At 34.0% G+C, this 12,999-nt stretch overlaps 1 protein-coding gene across 1 annotated transcript in view; it reads left to right on the top strand.

The window, feature by feature from the left end:
• Positions 1-12,999, top strand: part of AP4E1 (adaptor related protein complex 4 subunit epsilon 1) — a 57,132-nt gene that overhangs the window by 14,674 nt on the left and 29,459 nt on the right. Inside the window, exons 7-11 of the mRNA XM_054565430.1 lie at positions 126-292; positions 3,486-3,559; positions 9,808-9,930; positions 10,033-10,142; positions 12,721-12,860. Coding sequence (XP_054421405.1) covers positions 126-292; positions 3,486-3,559; positions 9,808-9,930; positions 10,033-10,142; positions 12,721-12,860 — 614 coding nt within the window. The remainder of the gene's footprint in view (positions 1-125; positions 293-3,485; positions 3,560-9,807; positions 9,931-10,032; positions 10,143-12,720; positions 12,861-12,999) is intronic.

Raw genomic sequence — 12,999 nt, 5'->3', positions numbered from 1 at the left:
TGGAAGAAACTTCTAAGTCAACATATATTGTTAGATTCTATGTATACATATACATATTTTATATGTATTAAGACATGATTATTAACAGAAAAGTTTTTTTGTTTTGTTTTGTTTTTTGAATGTAGGAGAATTCATCTGGATATAAAGACTTGACTGGGAGTTTTGTAACAATTTTGAAGCAAGTAGTTGGAGGAAAGCTCCCAGTAGATTTCAATTACCACAGTGTCCCAGCACCATGGTTACAAATTCAGCTCTTGAGAATACTAGGACTTCTAGGAAAAGATGATCAAAGGTAAACTAAGTAAGTGTGATAGTCTTAGGCTGTAGTCACCTGGAGGTTTTAAGATAAGCCAGGTTCTCCCAATGCTTAATTGGCTTAGTAGTGATAAATAAATCACTTTGTAAGAAGTATATAGATTCAGGTTGCTGGGATAATCCTGGCTCTGTGCTTGCTTACTCAAATCCTAGTGATAGTGAAATGTACCTCTGAAGCTTTGTATCTTCTGCGAAGCTCTCTTAGTCATCCTAGTCTAGGTGTTGGGAAACTTTCTGTGAAGGGCCAGATAATATTTAGGCTTTGTGAGCTATATGTTGTCTGTTGCTGCCATTCACCTTTGGCTGTTGTATAGCTCAAAAGCTAGGCAGTATATAAATAAATGAGCACAGCTAATAAGTTAAAACTTTTATGAACAGTAAAACTTGAATCTCATATAGTTTATGTGTTATTATTTTGATTTTTTTCCAGTCATTTAAAAAGATGCCATTTCCAATTTTATATATATTTTGTAACTTTTTATTTTGCTTGTAGATTTTCAAACTTACAGGAAAGTTCTAAGAATAGTACAAGGAGCTGTCTTCCGCCTTGTAACTAGATTCATTAATTATTTGCATTTGCTCATTCTCTTTCTGTATGTGCATGTGTGCACACATTTTTATTTTTAATTATTTTTTTGAACTGTTTGATAGCATGTCCAGCCAGTTCCCTTGGAAGCAAGGACTATGGCTTAAGTCTCTGAAGTGTTTCTGTTTGAAGAAAATATTTGCTAATCATTGTTCTGACTTTATGCGATACGGTTCTCTTTTATGCAGTAGGATTGATTCATTTATATTCTATCTCTTAGCCTAGCGTTATGAAGGGATTGTCCTCTAGGCTGCTGCTCCTAGTAGTGCCTTGTCAGTGTCGTGCCAGCATCCATTTGCCCGTGAGCTCCTGATAAATGGTGACTGGGCTATAGCACTCTTGGTATGGCTGTTTTACATTTTTCTGTGTTTATGAATCCCAACCCCTTATTGAAACCTACAGTGAAAACCTGGATGTGATGGAGAAGACACACACATTAGAAATGTTTGTCCTAGTTATATTTTATTTTATGTAACCCAACCTATCTTATTGTGGAGCTGTGGAGCTCTACTTGGAGTTCACTAGAATTCTCTTTTAAAACCAGAGATTTCATAGTAATACCTTCAGACCTTACTGGTCTAAAGAGATTTAATGTCATCATATGTTGTCAGAAAGTGAAGTCACTTTTTTTTTTAATCCTCACCTAAGGATATCTTTATTGATTTTTAGCGAGAGAGGAAGTGAAGTAATTTTGAGGCTTTTGGTGAATTTACTAAATGCTCTAATTCATTATCTTCCTTCTTTCTTTGATGGATGATTTTGGAGAATACATGCAAAGGTGACTAAGAGAGCACTTATTTCAAAGGGCTCAGTTGAATAGAAATTAGGCACAATTAAAGTGAATAAAGATTGAACTCTTTTATAATGTTGGGGAACATTAAAATGTTTTCTCCTTTGTTGTCCCAACTCTAGTGAGATTTTATGTCAACATCAATCTTTTATTTCTTAAGACACGATTAACTCAATGTGGCAAAGTAAAAATGTTATTTTATAACAGATTCTAATGTAGTTAATTGAAAGCATTAATTTACTAGAAGTCTTTGTATATTTATGGATATTTATACCTATTTGAGTATTTTACTGTGTTTTACAGCACTTTGCTCCTTAGGTTATTTATATTTAGCTTGATTATGTCTGCAAATATTTCTGTGTTTCGTGTGGTTATGATCCTTATGCCAGATGTTGGATTTTCAAATTAAGAAAATCAGACTATAATCTAGGTGTAGTATTAATAAATTTTAGGTGGCTAGGGGAGGATTTGTAACCTCTACTATATGGTTATTATCTGGATGAAATGCTTACACAATAAAATGAAGGATTTTAGAATATGGTTCTGGATTCTTACTGGATACACTTCAGTCAAGACAATAAAAGTACACTCACTTCAGGTTGAATTTTATAGCTGTATACTTGGAGAAAAAGAAGAAAGTTTTCATAAAGGTATACATGATAAGTAATTTGTATAGCCCCAGATTATTTTGATCTTTTTAAACTATTTTTATTGTTTATGCTATTACAGTTGTTCCCCTTTATTTCTCCCTTTACCCATCTCCAAACAGCCCCACCCTCTCCCCTCTCTAAATCAATCCCCATATTGTCTATGTCCAGGGGTTGTACATAAATGTTCTTTGGTTAATCCCTTCACCATCTTTCTTCCTATCCCCCGCCCCTTCAGGAGCTCTCAGCCTGTTTTGTGTCTCTAAACTTCTGTGACTATTTTGTTCCTTAGTTTGTTGTGTTCATTAGATTCCATGTATAAGTGAGATCATGTGGTATTTGTCTTTCACTGACTCACTTAATTCACTTAGCATAATATTCTCCATCTCCATCCATGTTGTTGCAAAATATAAAAGTTTCTTCTTTTTCACTGCCGTTTAGTATTTCATTGTTATTTTTATCTTTGTGCTTACATTGGCATCTGGGAGAGGACTTTTCTAGGCAGGAGGATGAGTGCTACAACGTCATAAAGCTCTGCATTTTCTTAGTGTCTACTGTAACCCAGTTATTGTAACAGTAATCAGGGATCATAAAGACATAGGAATGGTATTTACTTTATATTTAACATAAAGGAAAGTTAAAGGTTTTTTTTCTGAAGAACTCAGTGGTACTCATAGAAAAAGTAGTATTTGAATACTTCAAAACTTTAAAAATTTATGATTTAAAATTATGGTTTAAAAATATGATTTAAATACAGAAAATATACTGTGTGGAATAATCTGGATATGTGAGGTATTACTATAGTAACTTGAAACAGGTAGAAATATTTTATTATAAAGAAAATTATAAAAGGTAGTGTGTTCAATCAAATAAAAACCTGATTTGTAAAGTAGGCACTGGTTGAGGAAAGAGTTGATTGACTTATGTTTCTCTTCATTGACTAGTCAGCTTTGATAAAGCAGGAGGTTAAACTCATGAAAAAGAGCAAATGGAATCTTTAAGAAGTGAAATTCCCATAGCTTCATAAAATGAAATTTTTTCACTTTTTTGTAGATCCTCAGTTTTAAAGAGAGAGAGGTTTGAAAAACTATGTTTTATTGTGTTATAATACTATAATTCTACTGCAAATAAAATATCTTTTAAACAGGACAAGTGAATTAATGTATGATGTTCTTGATGAATCCTTACGAAGAGCCGAGTTAAATCACAACGTCACATATGGTAGGTGATGTGTAAATACTACTCTAATGACTAACAGTGTTTTTCAGGATTGTAGCTGAATCTGTGTTAGAATACTACAAATTCTGATAGAATTTTATTTGTTTATTTTTGAGGTGATTCTTTGGGTTGTTTTTCAGTTGGAAGCATTGAATAACTAATAGAAATAATTTGAAATTATGACATTCTTTTAAATGTTGACCTAATTTCATTATTATATTTGTTTCCCTTTTAATACTTTAAAGAGAAATTATCTTTATTGAAAATATTTATTTAGTAGAACTGTTCCATACTTAACAAGACAGTTCTTAAAATCATCAGTTAGTCAACTAGTTGTCAAGTATTTCTTAGATTTCTGTTATTTGTCAGGCCCTGTGCAAGATACTTGGAATACAGCTGTGAATAAAACAGTGTTACCATTGAGCTCATAGACTAGATAAATGCAGAGAGCCAGGTGCCGTAAATGTTATAGAGAATTACAGCGTGCTGTGGGAGAATATAGCAGCTAATCTTAGGTGAGGGGGGAGAACAAGGAAGGTGTTTATGAAAAAGTGATATTTAAGAACACAACTAAAAGGTGAGTAGGATACAGATAAGGACATATAGGATATATATGTAGAATAATAATATACTATTTTATGAAGAAACAGGTCTTTATATATAATTTTATATAATTTGAAAAAGTAATTTAGTGATAAGAGATAAGAATAAGTTGGGGGAGGACAGTGGAGAACTCATAAAAGTAACCAAAAATACTTCTAATCTAAATAGCCAGCGGGAGGAACTGTTAGTTCTTTATTGATCAGTCTGAGAAAGCTCTGTGAAGAAATTGGGATATTTGGAGATATTTAAAAGATAGAAGTAAAACAATTTGAAGTTTGCATGCAGTGGAGAAGAATAGAAGAGGCACTGAGAGGAATAATGCAAACGATAAGTCATTTCTTAATCTGGTGAAGTATTGTGAAGAGCATTACGGTTCTTTTAGATACTGGTAAACTGGATCTTTAAGAGCAATGGTTGTAGAAACACGGAGTAGAGGGCAGAAATTGAACTAGTCTAATTGTAATAAAAGTGCTTGACAAAGGTGCAGTAGGAATTAGGGGGAAAGTATTGCATACATAAGACTAGTACATGAAGAAATAATGCAAATGGTAGTGAATTGGGATAGTAAATTTAAAAGGACAGATTTATATTTTGCGTGTATAAATGGTAATTAAAGGCAGTAAGAGTGGTTTATTCATTGGTCTAACCAGTATTTATTGAATGCTTACAAAACAAAACCTTGATTTGTAAACTAGGTACAGATCGAGGAAAGAGTTGATTGACTTACATTCCTCCATGCTAAGTGTGGGAGATTAAAGGAGGAATAAGGTAGACACAGCCCCTGCCCTTATGAGTATATAGTATAAGGACAGTTGATATTATTTATGAGGGATCCTGCTATCTAATGACAAGATATGGGGCTAGAGATAAGGATGACTGTTTCTGAGGCAGGTGGTTTGGCTGGGAGCTGTCAGAAGATGCAGAAAGCGTCAGAGTTTTGGTAGGCAGCTAAAGTAATTTAAAGAGTTTTGTTTGAGGTATAATCAGTGTCTACGATAAAAGTTTGAAAGGCTTTTGAGGAATTCTGTTTAAAATTAGTTAAGAATCTTGTTCTTCTTGTAGAAAGTTTTTTTTTTTTTTGGTAATTGCATTTCAGCTTTAATTTTTTTATTTTTTTGAATAGGTAATATATGCACATGGTTCAAAATTCAAAAGGTACAAAAGGGTATACAGTGAACAGTAAGTGTCCCTTTGATCCTTATCACCCACCACCCAGTTCCCCTTTCTGGAAGTAACCACTGTTACCTGTTCCTTTTGATTTGGAGAATACTGTATACCTGATGAAATATTTTTTAATGTCTTCCCTCAGGACACCCTTCTCTTACTAAAATTGCTGGCACCAATCAACACCAACAGTTTGTTTATTTGTAGGTTGTCAGTCCAGTGTTTCACTCTGCCACAGAAACGTTACAGTTTCTCTTGTTTTGTTTCCTTTATTCATCTTTCCATCATTATTCTTTTTATCCCATATTTGTATTGATATAATTTATAGGTAACATTGATTTTATCAGTAGTAGAGTATTCTCAAGTAATCCTAATATAAATATTCTATTGCTTAAGAGTGTGAATTTAAATGATAAACTTTATAAGGGAAGGGACTGTGTCTGTCTTATTCGCCAGCATATCCCAGTATCTGGCACTGGGTAATCAATGAGTAATATGTTTTAATTGAATAGAAGGAAGAGAAAGTTGTTTTACTTTTATCAGTTATCTATCTGAGTTTTTGTCTTAATACTTCCTAAACTGTATTTTTATGAAAGTTCCATTATTATAACTTTCTTGTCAAATTAAGAAACAAATCACATCAAAGACATTTATTGAGTATTTGCTATGTGCCAGGCATTGTATGAAGTGATGTAGAGAATATGAAAAAGTATAAAATGTAATTTTTGGCTTTAAGGAATTTATAATAAAAGAGATAACTTAATTATGAAAGTATAATACCAGTATAAGGCAGAATGCAAAGGGGTGGTATAGGAAGTAAATATGGCAGGAGTTCTGAGGTGGTAGAGAGCACTGTGATTTATTGATATAATAGGACCCTGAAAGATGAATAGGATTTGGATGGCCAGGAGGGAAGTTGAGGGGAGTTCTAGGAATAGGGAATATGAGAAAAGGTGCAGAAGAGGGGACGTTTGACACACTTTTCAGAGAACTCACTAGCTTGAATGGACCATTCATAGTGGGAGCAGTGGAAAGGCCATGATATGGAGGTCTGCCCATGGCAGCCAAGTGAGTTTGGACTTCATACTGTATAAATCTGGAGGTGTGGATAATGTTTTGGCAGGGTATTGTTAAGATCAGAATGTTATTTTTAGTAAACTAGTAAATCGAGAGAATTACAGAAAATGGGAGTACAAGGGACAGAACCATCAGAAATACATAGAAGTACCTTTCCCTCTTTCTCACACTAAGTATACCTAAAAACCGTGGATATTATATGTAAAATAAAGGTAAGAGTCTGAAAGGTGGAGAAATCAAGGTAGGCTGGTTAGGGACCTTGTGACACAAGGAACAATACCATGGTGAGTACCCTGAGTTTTCTTTCTGCCTCACATTTCCCAGGCTGGGTACTGGAGAGTCAGCAACCTGGAAATGGCAACAGGTGCAGACAGAACAACCCAGGAAGAAAAGAGCAAACTAGCGAGATAGAAACGTTTAGAGAACAGCCCCTCTATTCCCAGCCAAGCACCACAAGAAAAAACTGTGGTTCTACCCACTGTAGCCAAGCCTAAATGGAGAGCTTAGATTTCCACCCTCACCAGGTAAAGGAAGGCACCCCAACCCTCCTAGTGGGCTGGTGGCAGGGAAGCCCTAGTGGGGAGCAGAGATTTCATCCCTGCCCTGTGTTAACAGGGGCACCCTTCCTTGCATTGTCAGTAGAGATGATGTGGGAAGCCTGTGTGTCACATTATCTGGGAGCAAGGCGCCCCTCCTCCTCTTTGCTGAGTAGTTGTTAGAGGAAGCTAGTGGGGAGTCAGGGCTTTCATCACTTCTCAGGGATGCTAAGGCTGCCCCCTCAGTGTCAGTGGAGGCAACATGGGAAGGAGTATGAGGTACTCCTCCGTTTCCCAGACAGGATAGTGTCAGCAGACACTTGCATCTCCCACCTGCAAGAAACCATGATTCCCTCCTCTCAAAGTGTCAAAGTGGGCAGAGTGAGCAGAGAACCTGGATTTGCACCCCTGTTGGCCCGTACCTCCATCTCTCTGCTAGAGTAGTGTCAGTAGATAGACACACAACTTAATTAAAATTAAAGTCTAGTCGGAAGGATAAGATATCAGTAGAACTTTGTGCATATTCCAACCCAAAATATTTGTGAGAAATCATGGTGTCACAGATGTTAGAGTGTTACTAAATTTTTAATTTGGTAATTTTTTCTTGATGATACTTTGGTCAGGACCTGGGTTGCACTCGAAGAGTAAATAAAGTTCCACGATACGTTTTTATGTTTAGAAATCCTCAGAAGTACTTTTCTTTTAACCACTGTGAAGAGAAGACAGCAGAGTGGCTGATTTTTCATTTACAGACTTATATTCCGATTTTTGTAGAGTTGGGGAATAAAGGGACTTAGTTCTAGGTGGGAAAATAATCTAGAAACCTATTAAATTCATTTTCAGCTGATTTATGCCTCAGTTGACTAGTAAGTACGGGTTTTAAACTACTAATTTTTATGTATAATAACTTTCCAGAAATCTTATGATAATCTATATATAAAAGTTTAGGTTTTAGAAGAGTAATGAGGTTTTTTGTTTGTTTTTTGAGTAATGAGAAGTTTTTTGTAGTTAAACAGTTTGATAGCAGGACAGTTCTGAATGACAGGAATACATAAAGGAAAATATGTCAATCGTGATAGAAAATTGAGCATCGTCATTTTTAATCTTGCTTAGGATTGTCACATTAGGGTTTGACAAACTTTTTCTGAAAAGGGGTTCAGATAGTAAATATTTTAGGCTTTGTAGGTCACATAAGTTTCTGTCACATATTTTCCTTCGTATTTTTGTTTGTTTTATCTTTACAACCTTTAAAAAAATGTAATTATACACTTGAAAGTAATATAATATATGTCAATTATATCTCAATTTAAAAATGTAAAAACCATTCTCAGTTTACAGGTTTGCAAAAATAGACTGAAAGGCTGGACTTAGTGGTAGTTAGCCCACTCCTGCCTTAGTTGATTATTGATTAGTTAAGGCTCTCTTTGTTTAGTTCATAAAGTTATAAAGTCAACTTTGTTTCTGGCACAGAGTAAAGACTTTTATAGCATAACATCTGAATATACAAAGGTTTTTTTTTTTTTTAGGTTCAATGAACTTACTTTGTACGTATTCCTTTAATTATATAAAGTTAGTTCCCTTCTTTTTAAAAAAAATTTTATTTATTGATTTGAGAGAGAGAGAAACATCAATGTGTTGCATTCATTTATGTATTCATTGGTTGATTATTGTGTCTGCCCTGACTGGGGATTGAACCCCTAACCTTGGCTAATCTGGACAATGCTCTAACCAGCTGTGGTCTCTTTGCTGGGCCCTGGGAATCACTTAGACACCAGGACTGGCCATCTAGTTCCCTTCTTAATGAGTAATTTACATTTCTGATTTCTTTTGTCTCTCTTTTTATAGAAAGAGTTGATATAAAGTGTTTTATACAGTATTTATGTGTGCCTCAGTTGATATGCAACTTAGTGTAAAACAGCTAGTTAAATATTCAGGACCTATCTTGTACATAAAAGGTGTCCGATTGTTATGTTTTAAGATTTTGGAAATAGAGAAAGATACTCTGTTAAGGACACTTGATATGCTTCAACTTGTATTAGAACTATTTTTAAGTCTGCTGATACTGTCTCCCTCCTCATACTATGATTGCATGGGACATGCAAGGCTTAATGGTGCCTTGATGATACTTCACTATGGCAAAGCTCCAGCTCCTCAATTCATGCTCTTTCAGACAGTTTGGAAAACAATTTTAGTGCCCACTTTGATCATCTGTCATAATTATCAGATCTTTGGCTATATGAGAAAATTATATTGAACACTATCAAGATGTTCAATAGATTGTTGTGTATTTTTGAGGTTAATTTTAAAGGAGTGACCTGAAGATTTTTCAGCAGTTGCTCTACTTTGAAATAATTGCTAGAGCATTTTGAAATGATTATATTAAAATAAACCACATATATGGTTTTTGCATACAAGTGGTAGAAACTGCCTGAAAATAAATTACTTTAAAGCATTCAACTAATGTTAGAATATCTATTTATATAGGAACAGTGACTATATTACTTATGTGTCCATTGGAATGTGAGCTTCTTGAGGGCAGGGTTTTGTCTGTTTTGTTCACTGCTGTATCCATACTACTGGGACAATGCCTGGCACATAGGAGGTGTTCAGTAAATACTTGTTGCATGAATGAATATCATTTGTATCTATTACTACACATAGTTGTCTTTAAATTATACTGTGGTAACATAATCCTGATAACTGTATAAGCCTGAAAACAGTAAAGTTTATATCTTTGAAAATTTTCCGTAAAAAGATTTTTGACTAAGACTGGCCTTTCAGTTAGTTTGTTTTGTTATGAGTTCTACACAGATATGTTCTTTTATTATACCTTAACATGATCTCTGATATTTTTATGTTTTCCTTCTCTAGCTATTCTGTTTGAATGTGTACATACAGTCTATTCTATTTATCCCAAATCAGAATTACTTGAGAAAGCTGCCAAGTGCATTGGAAAATTTGTCCTGTCACCTAAAATAAATCTCAAATACTTAGGTAAGATGATTGGCTTTTTTGCCAGAAATTACAAAAGGAGCTTTTGAAATTTGTATGGTATTTGTTTCAAGGCACTTCATAAAACACGATCTTTGTTTTTAGGACTGAAGGCTCTTACCTACGTTATCCAACAGGATCCCACTCTGGCTCTTCAACACCAGATGACAATAATAGAATGTTTAGATCATTCTGATCCCATTATTAAAAGAGAGGTAAACTGGTATTTTGAATTGTGTATGTGAAGTGTTGTAATTTTTAAACTTTTTGTTGCTGTTAATGGAGAGAGTAAAGTGATGGGTAATGTGTATGAGAGTGTGTGCGTGTACATGTGTATTTTAACTTTGGAGAGCATTTTATTCTTTCTAATAAAGTTTAAGGAACTTTTCTAAAAAATTCTTGTGTCATTATCCACAGGAATGTTTTTAAATTATGAGTTGGAGGAGTTAGGGCCAAATACTGGTGAGGATTTATTAATATCTTTTTGATCCAAGAATTGTATCAATAGGAAGGCTGAATTCTATTCCTAGATCTTCCTTTTAGTACTATTGTAAGGCATATTATATGATGATAAAGAATTTTTCATTATTCTCTGAAATATCTGTGGAATGGGCTAATGCATTCCTATTACATATGTAGGAATGTTGAAAGAATTAATAAAAACATTCCTAAAATGATTTTGATTTTTTGAAAGGAAAGGTGTATATTTTATTTAATTTTTTTTCAGCTTTTTCCTTTTGTAAAATTGCTTGGTTTTCTATATAAATATATCTGTTAATTCTCATGTATAGAAGTCATTCTATACCTTCATTTAAAATGCTAAATAGGACCTAGTTAGGAAGAGTGGATAGTTTTATATATGATTTTAAAAGTAATAAAGATAAAAAGACCTAGTAAATATTTAAATTAATTAATGAGTTAAATCTGTTTATTGAGAGAACACTGTATTGCATTAAACAGTTGTAATTTTTAAAAGATTATGAATTTTGAATTTTAAAAGGTACTATTTTTGAAACAAAACTATTTTTGGTAATTACCACCTGTTTGTATATGTGTGTATGCATATGTATATGTGCACAGACATTTTTTGCATTCATATTTTTAATCTTCGGAAATTGTTGTCTTCCTTGAATGGACCTGGGAATTTTATAGATGTACTAATTTCTTTGTGTAGGCATTGTAGAAAAATGAAAGGTACCAAGGGCAGCTCTTCAACTTTGGACAGATATAGAACATTCATTTTCTTTGTGTGGTTGACTACTAAATTGAACATGGTTGACTTAGATGCAGTTTTATTGTTATATTGAATTACTGGGCTTTCATTTAAAAATCATAATGAAAGGGAAAATAGGTGACTATTAAGATGCTCTGTTCTGGTATCTTTGGCCTAGTACCTGCAGTGAGAAAAGTAGCCTGAATTCTTTGAGGAAGGTACTGTATATCGTTTGTGCCTCAAGATGTCACTGCAGTAGTCTCCTCAATGCCATTGTCACTTCTAACTTCTATTAGTAATGATATGGCAAGAACTTTGGTCCTTGGGTATGGACTGACCTGTTGCTTGCAGCTGAAATTGCCTTTTACCTGGGAGATTTCATACAGGGAGAAAGAAGGCAAGAAGGAGCTAACAGAGAAGACCTCTATTCATGTAATTCCTAATACATACCTCATTCGTCCTAGAAATGCTAAATTTCATGGTGTTAGAGGAGGAAATAAATTTGGTGTAGATTATCTAAAAATGTGTAACACATAATTTAGAGTCTACGTGGAGAAATGTCTGAAGCAGTTTCTTAAATTGAAACCTGTTGATGGGGGACCTGTGTATTTATAGACTTTAAATAGAGTTAAGGATTAACTGAAACAGTTTTTTTTTTTTTAAATCTTTTAAAATCTGTTATAACTTTGTACTTGAAGTGCTGTCTGTAAGGATTGAAACATTAGAAAGGGCCCGAAGGATATTTTGAACAAGCTTGACAAGTAGGATGTGTGGAAGTTCTCTTCTGCTAATGTTGTTGATCTTAAAACACCAGAAAAGGATATTTTCTCAGTATTTCTCTGGGTCTCATGTTGATTTCTGAGATCCATGATGTTTTAAGAACCTTAACACAGGGCCTTAGAAAGCCAGCCAAATGGAAGCTTACCCTGGTTCTGGTGTTTTCCTTTATCTTATTTGAGGCAGCAAGAGTTACGTTTCTTAGCACTGAGAAAGTAGCTATAAAACAGTTCTTTGATACCTGAGATTCTTGCTATGCTTTGAAGCTCTCGAGCCACCAGTCTTTATGCATTCATTAGAGGCCCTTTTCCCTTATTTGACAAACCCACTAACACTCTGTTTTCTGTTGTTTGGGTAGTGTGGAAAATAGCGAGGCTGGGTTTTTATATGTGTATGTATGTATGTATACACACACACATTTAGACAGGCATAAGTAATGTAGGTTTAAGCACCTGTTATATTTTTCGAAAATATATTCTAAAAGTTTAAAGTTTTTAGTCTTTACACAGCCTGTCATATAGAAATGTCAGATCATAATTATATCAATAGAGGGTTTTTAGATTTTGGTATTCATCATAATTCCTTTTTTAAACAATAGTTCTATCTTTCATAAGTTCTATTTATTTCTAATAAAGTTACCTTTATTAAGTTCTATGCATTTCTTGAGCACCCATTAACTGGCCTGCTCAGGAGACCTACATAAAAGTGAAAGAATCCAGCTGTGTTATAAATATATGTTATTGTATTTATTGGTACTGTTATGTATAATTCTATAATACTCTTTATTTTGCTTTCTTAAACAGACTCTGGAACTTCTTTACAGAATTACTAATGCACAGAATGTAACAGTGATTGTCCAGAAAATGCTTGAATACTTACATCAGAGCAAAGAAGAGTATATTATCATCAATTTGGTTGGCAAAATAGCTGAGCTGGCTGAGAAATATCCTTTGTTTGAACCATAATCATAAAATCCCTTTAGTTACATAGTGATTTTAAAATGATTGGTATAGATATGTCCACGTGCAAGTTGAGTTCAGAGACCCAGGAATAACTTCCATTCCTGATATACAAGCCTCTCT

The sequence above is a fragment of the Pteronotus mesoamericanus genome, unplaced genomic scaffold (assembly GCF_021234165.1).
Source record: "Pteronotus mesoamericanus isolate MK-2021 breed Mesoamerican mustached bat unplaced genomic scaffold, CSHL_Meso_final contig_164, whole genome shotgun sequence".
NCBI lineage: Eukaryota > Metazoa > Chordata > Mammalia > Chiroptera > Mormoopidae > Pteronotus > Pteronotus mesoamericanus.
This window is presented reverse-complemented; position numbering and strand designations above follow the sequence as displayed.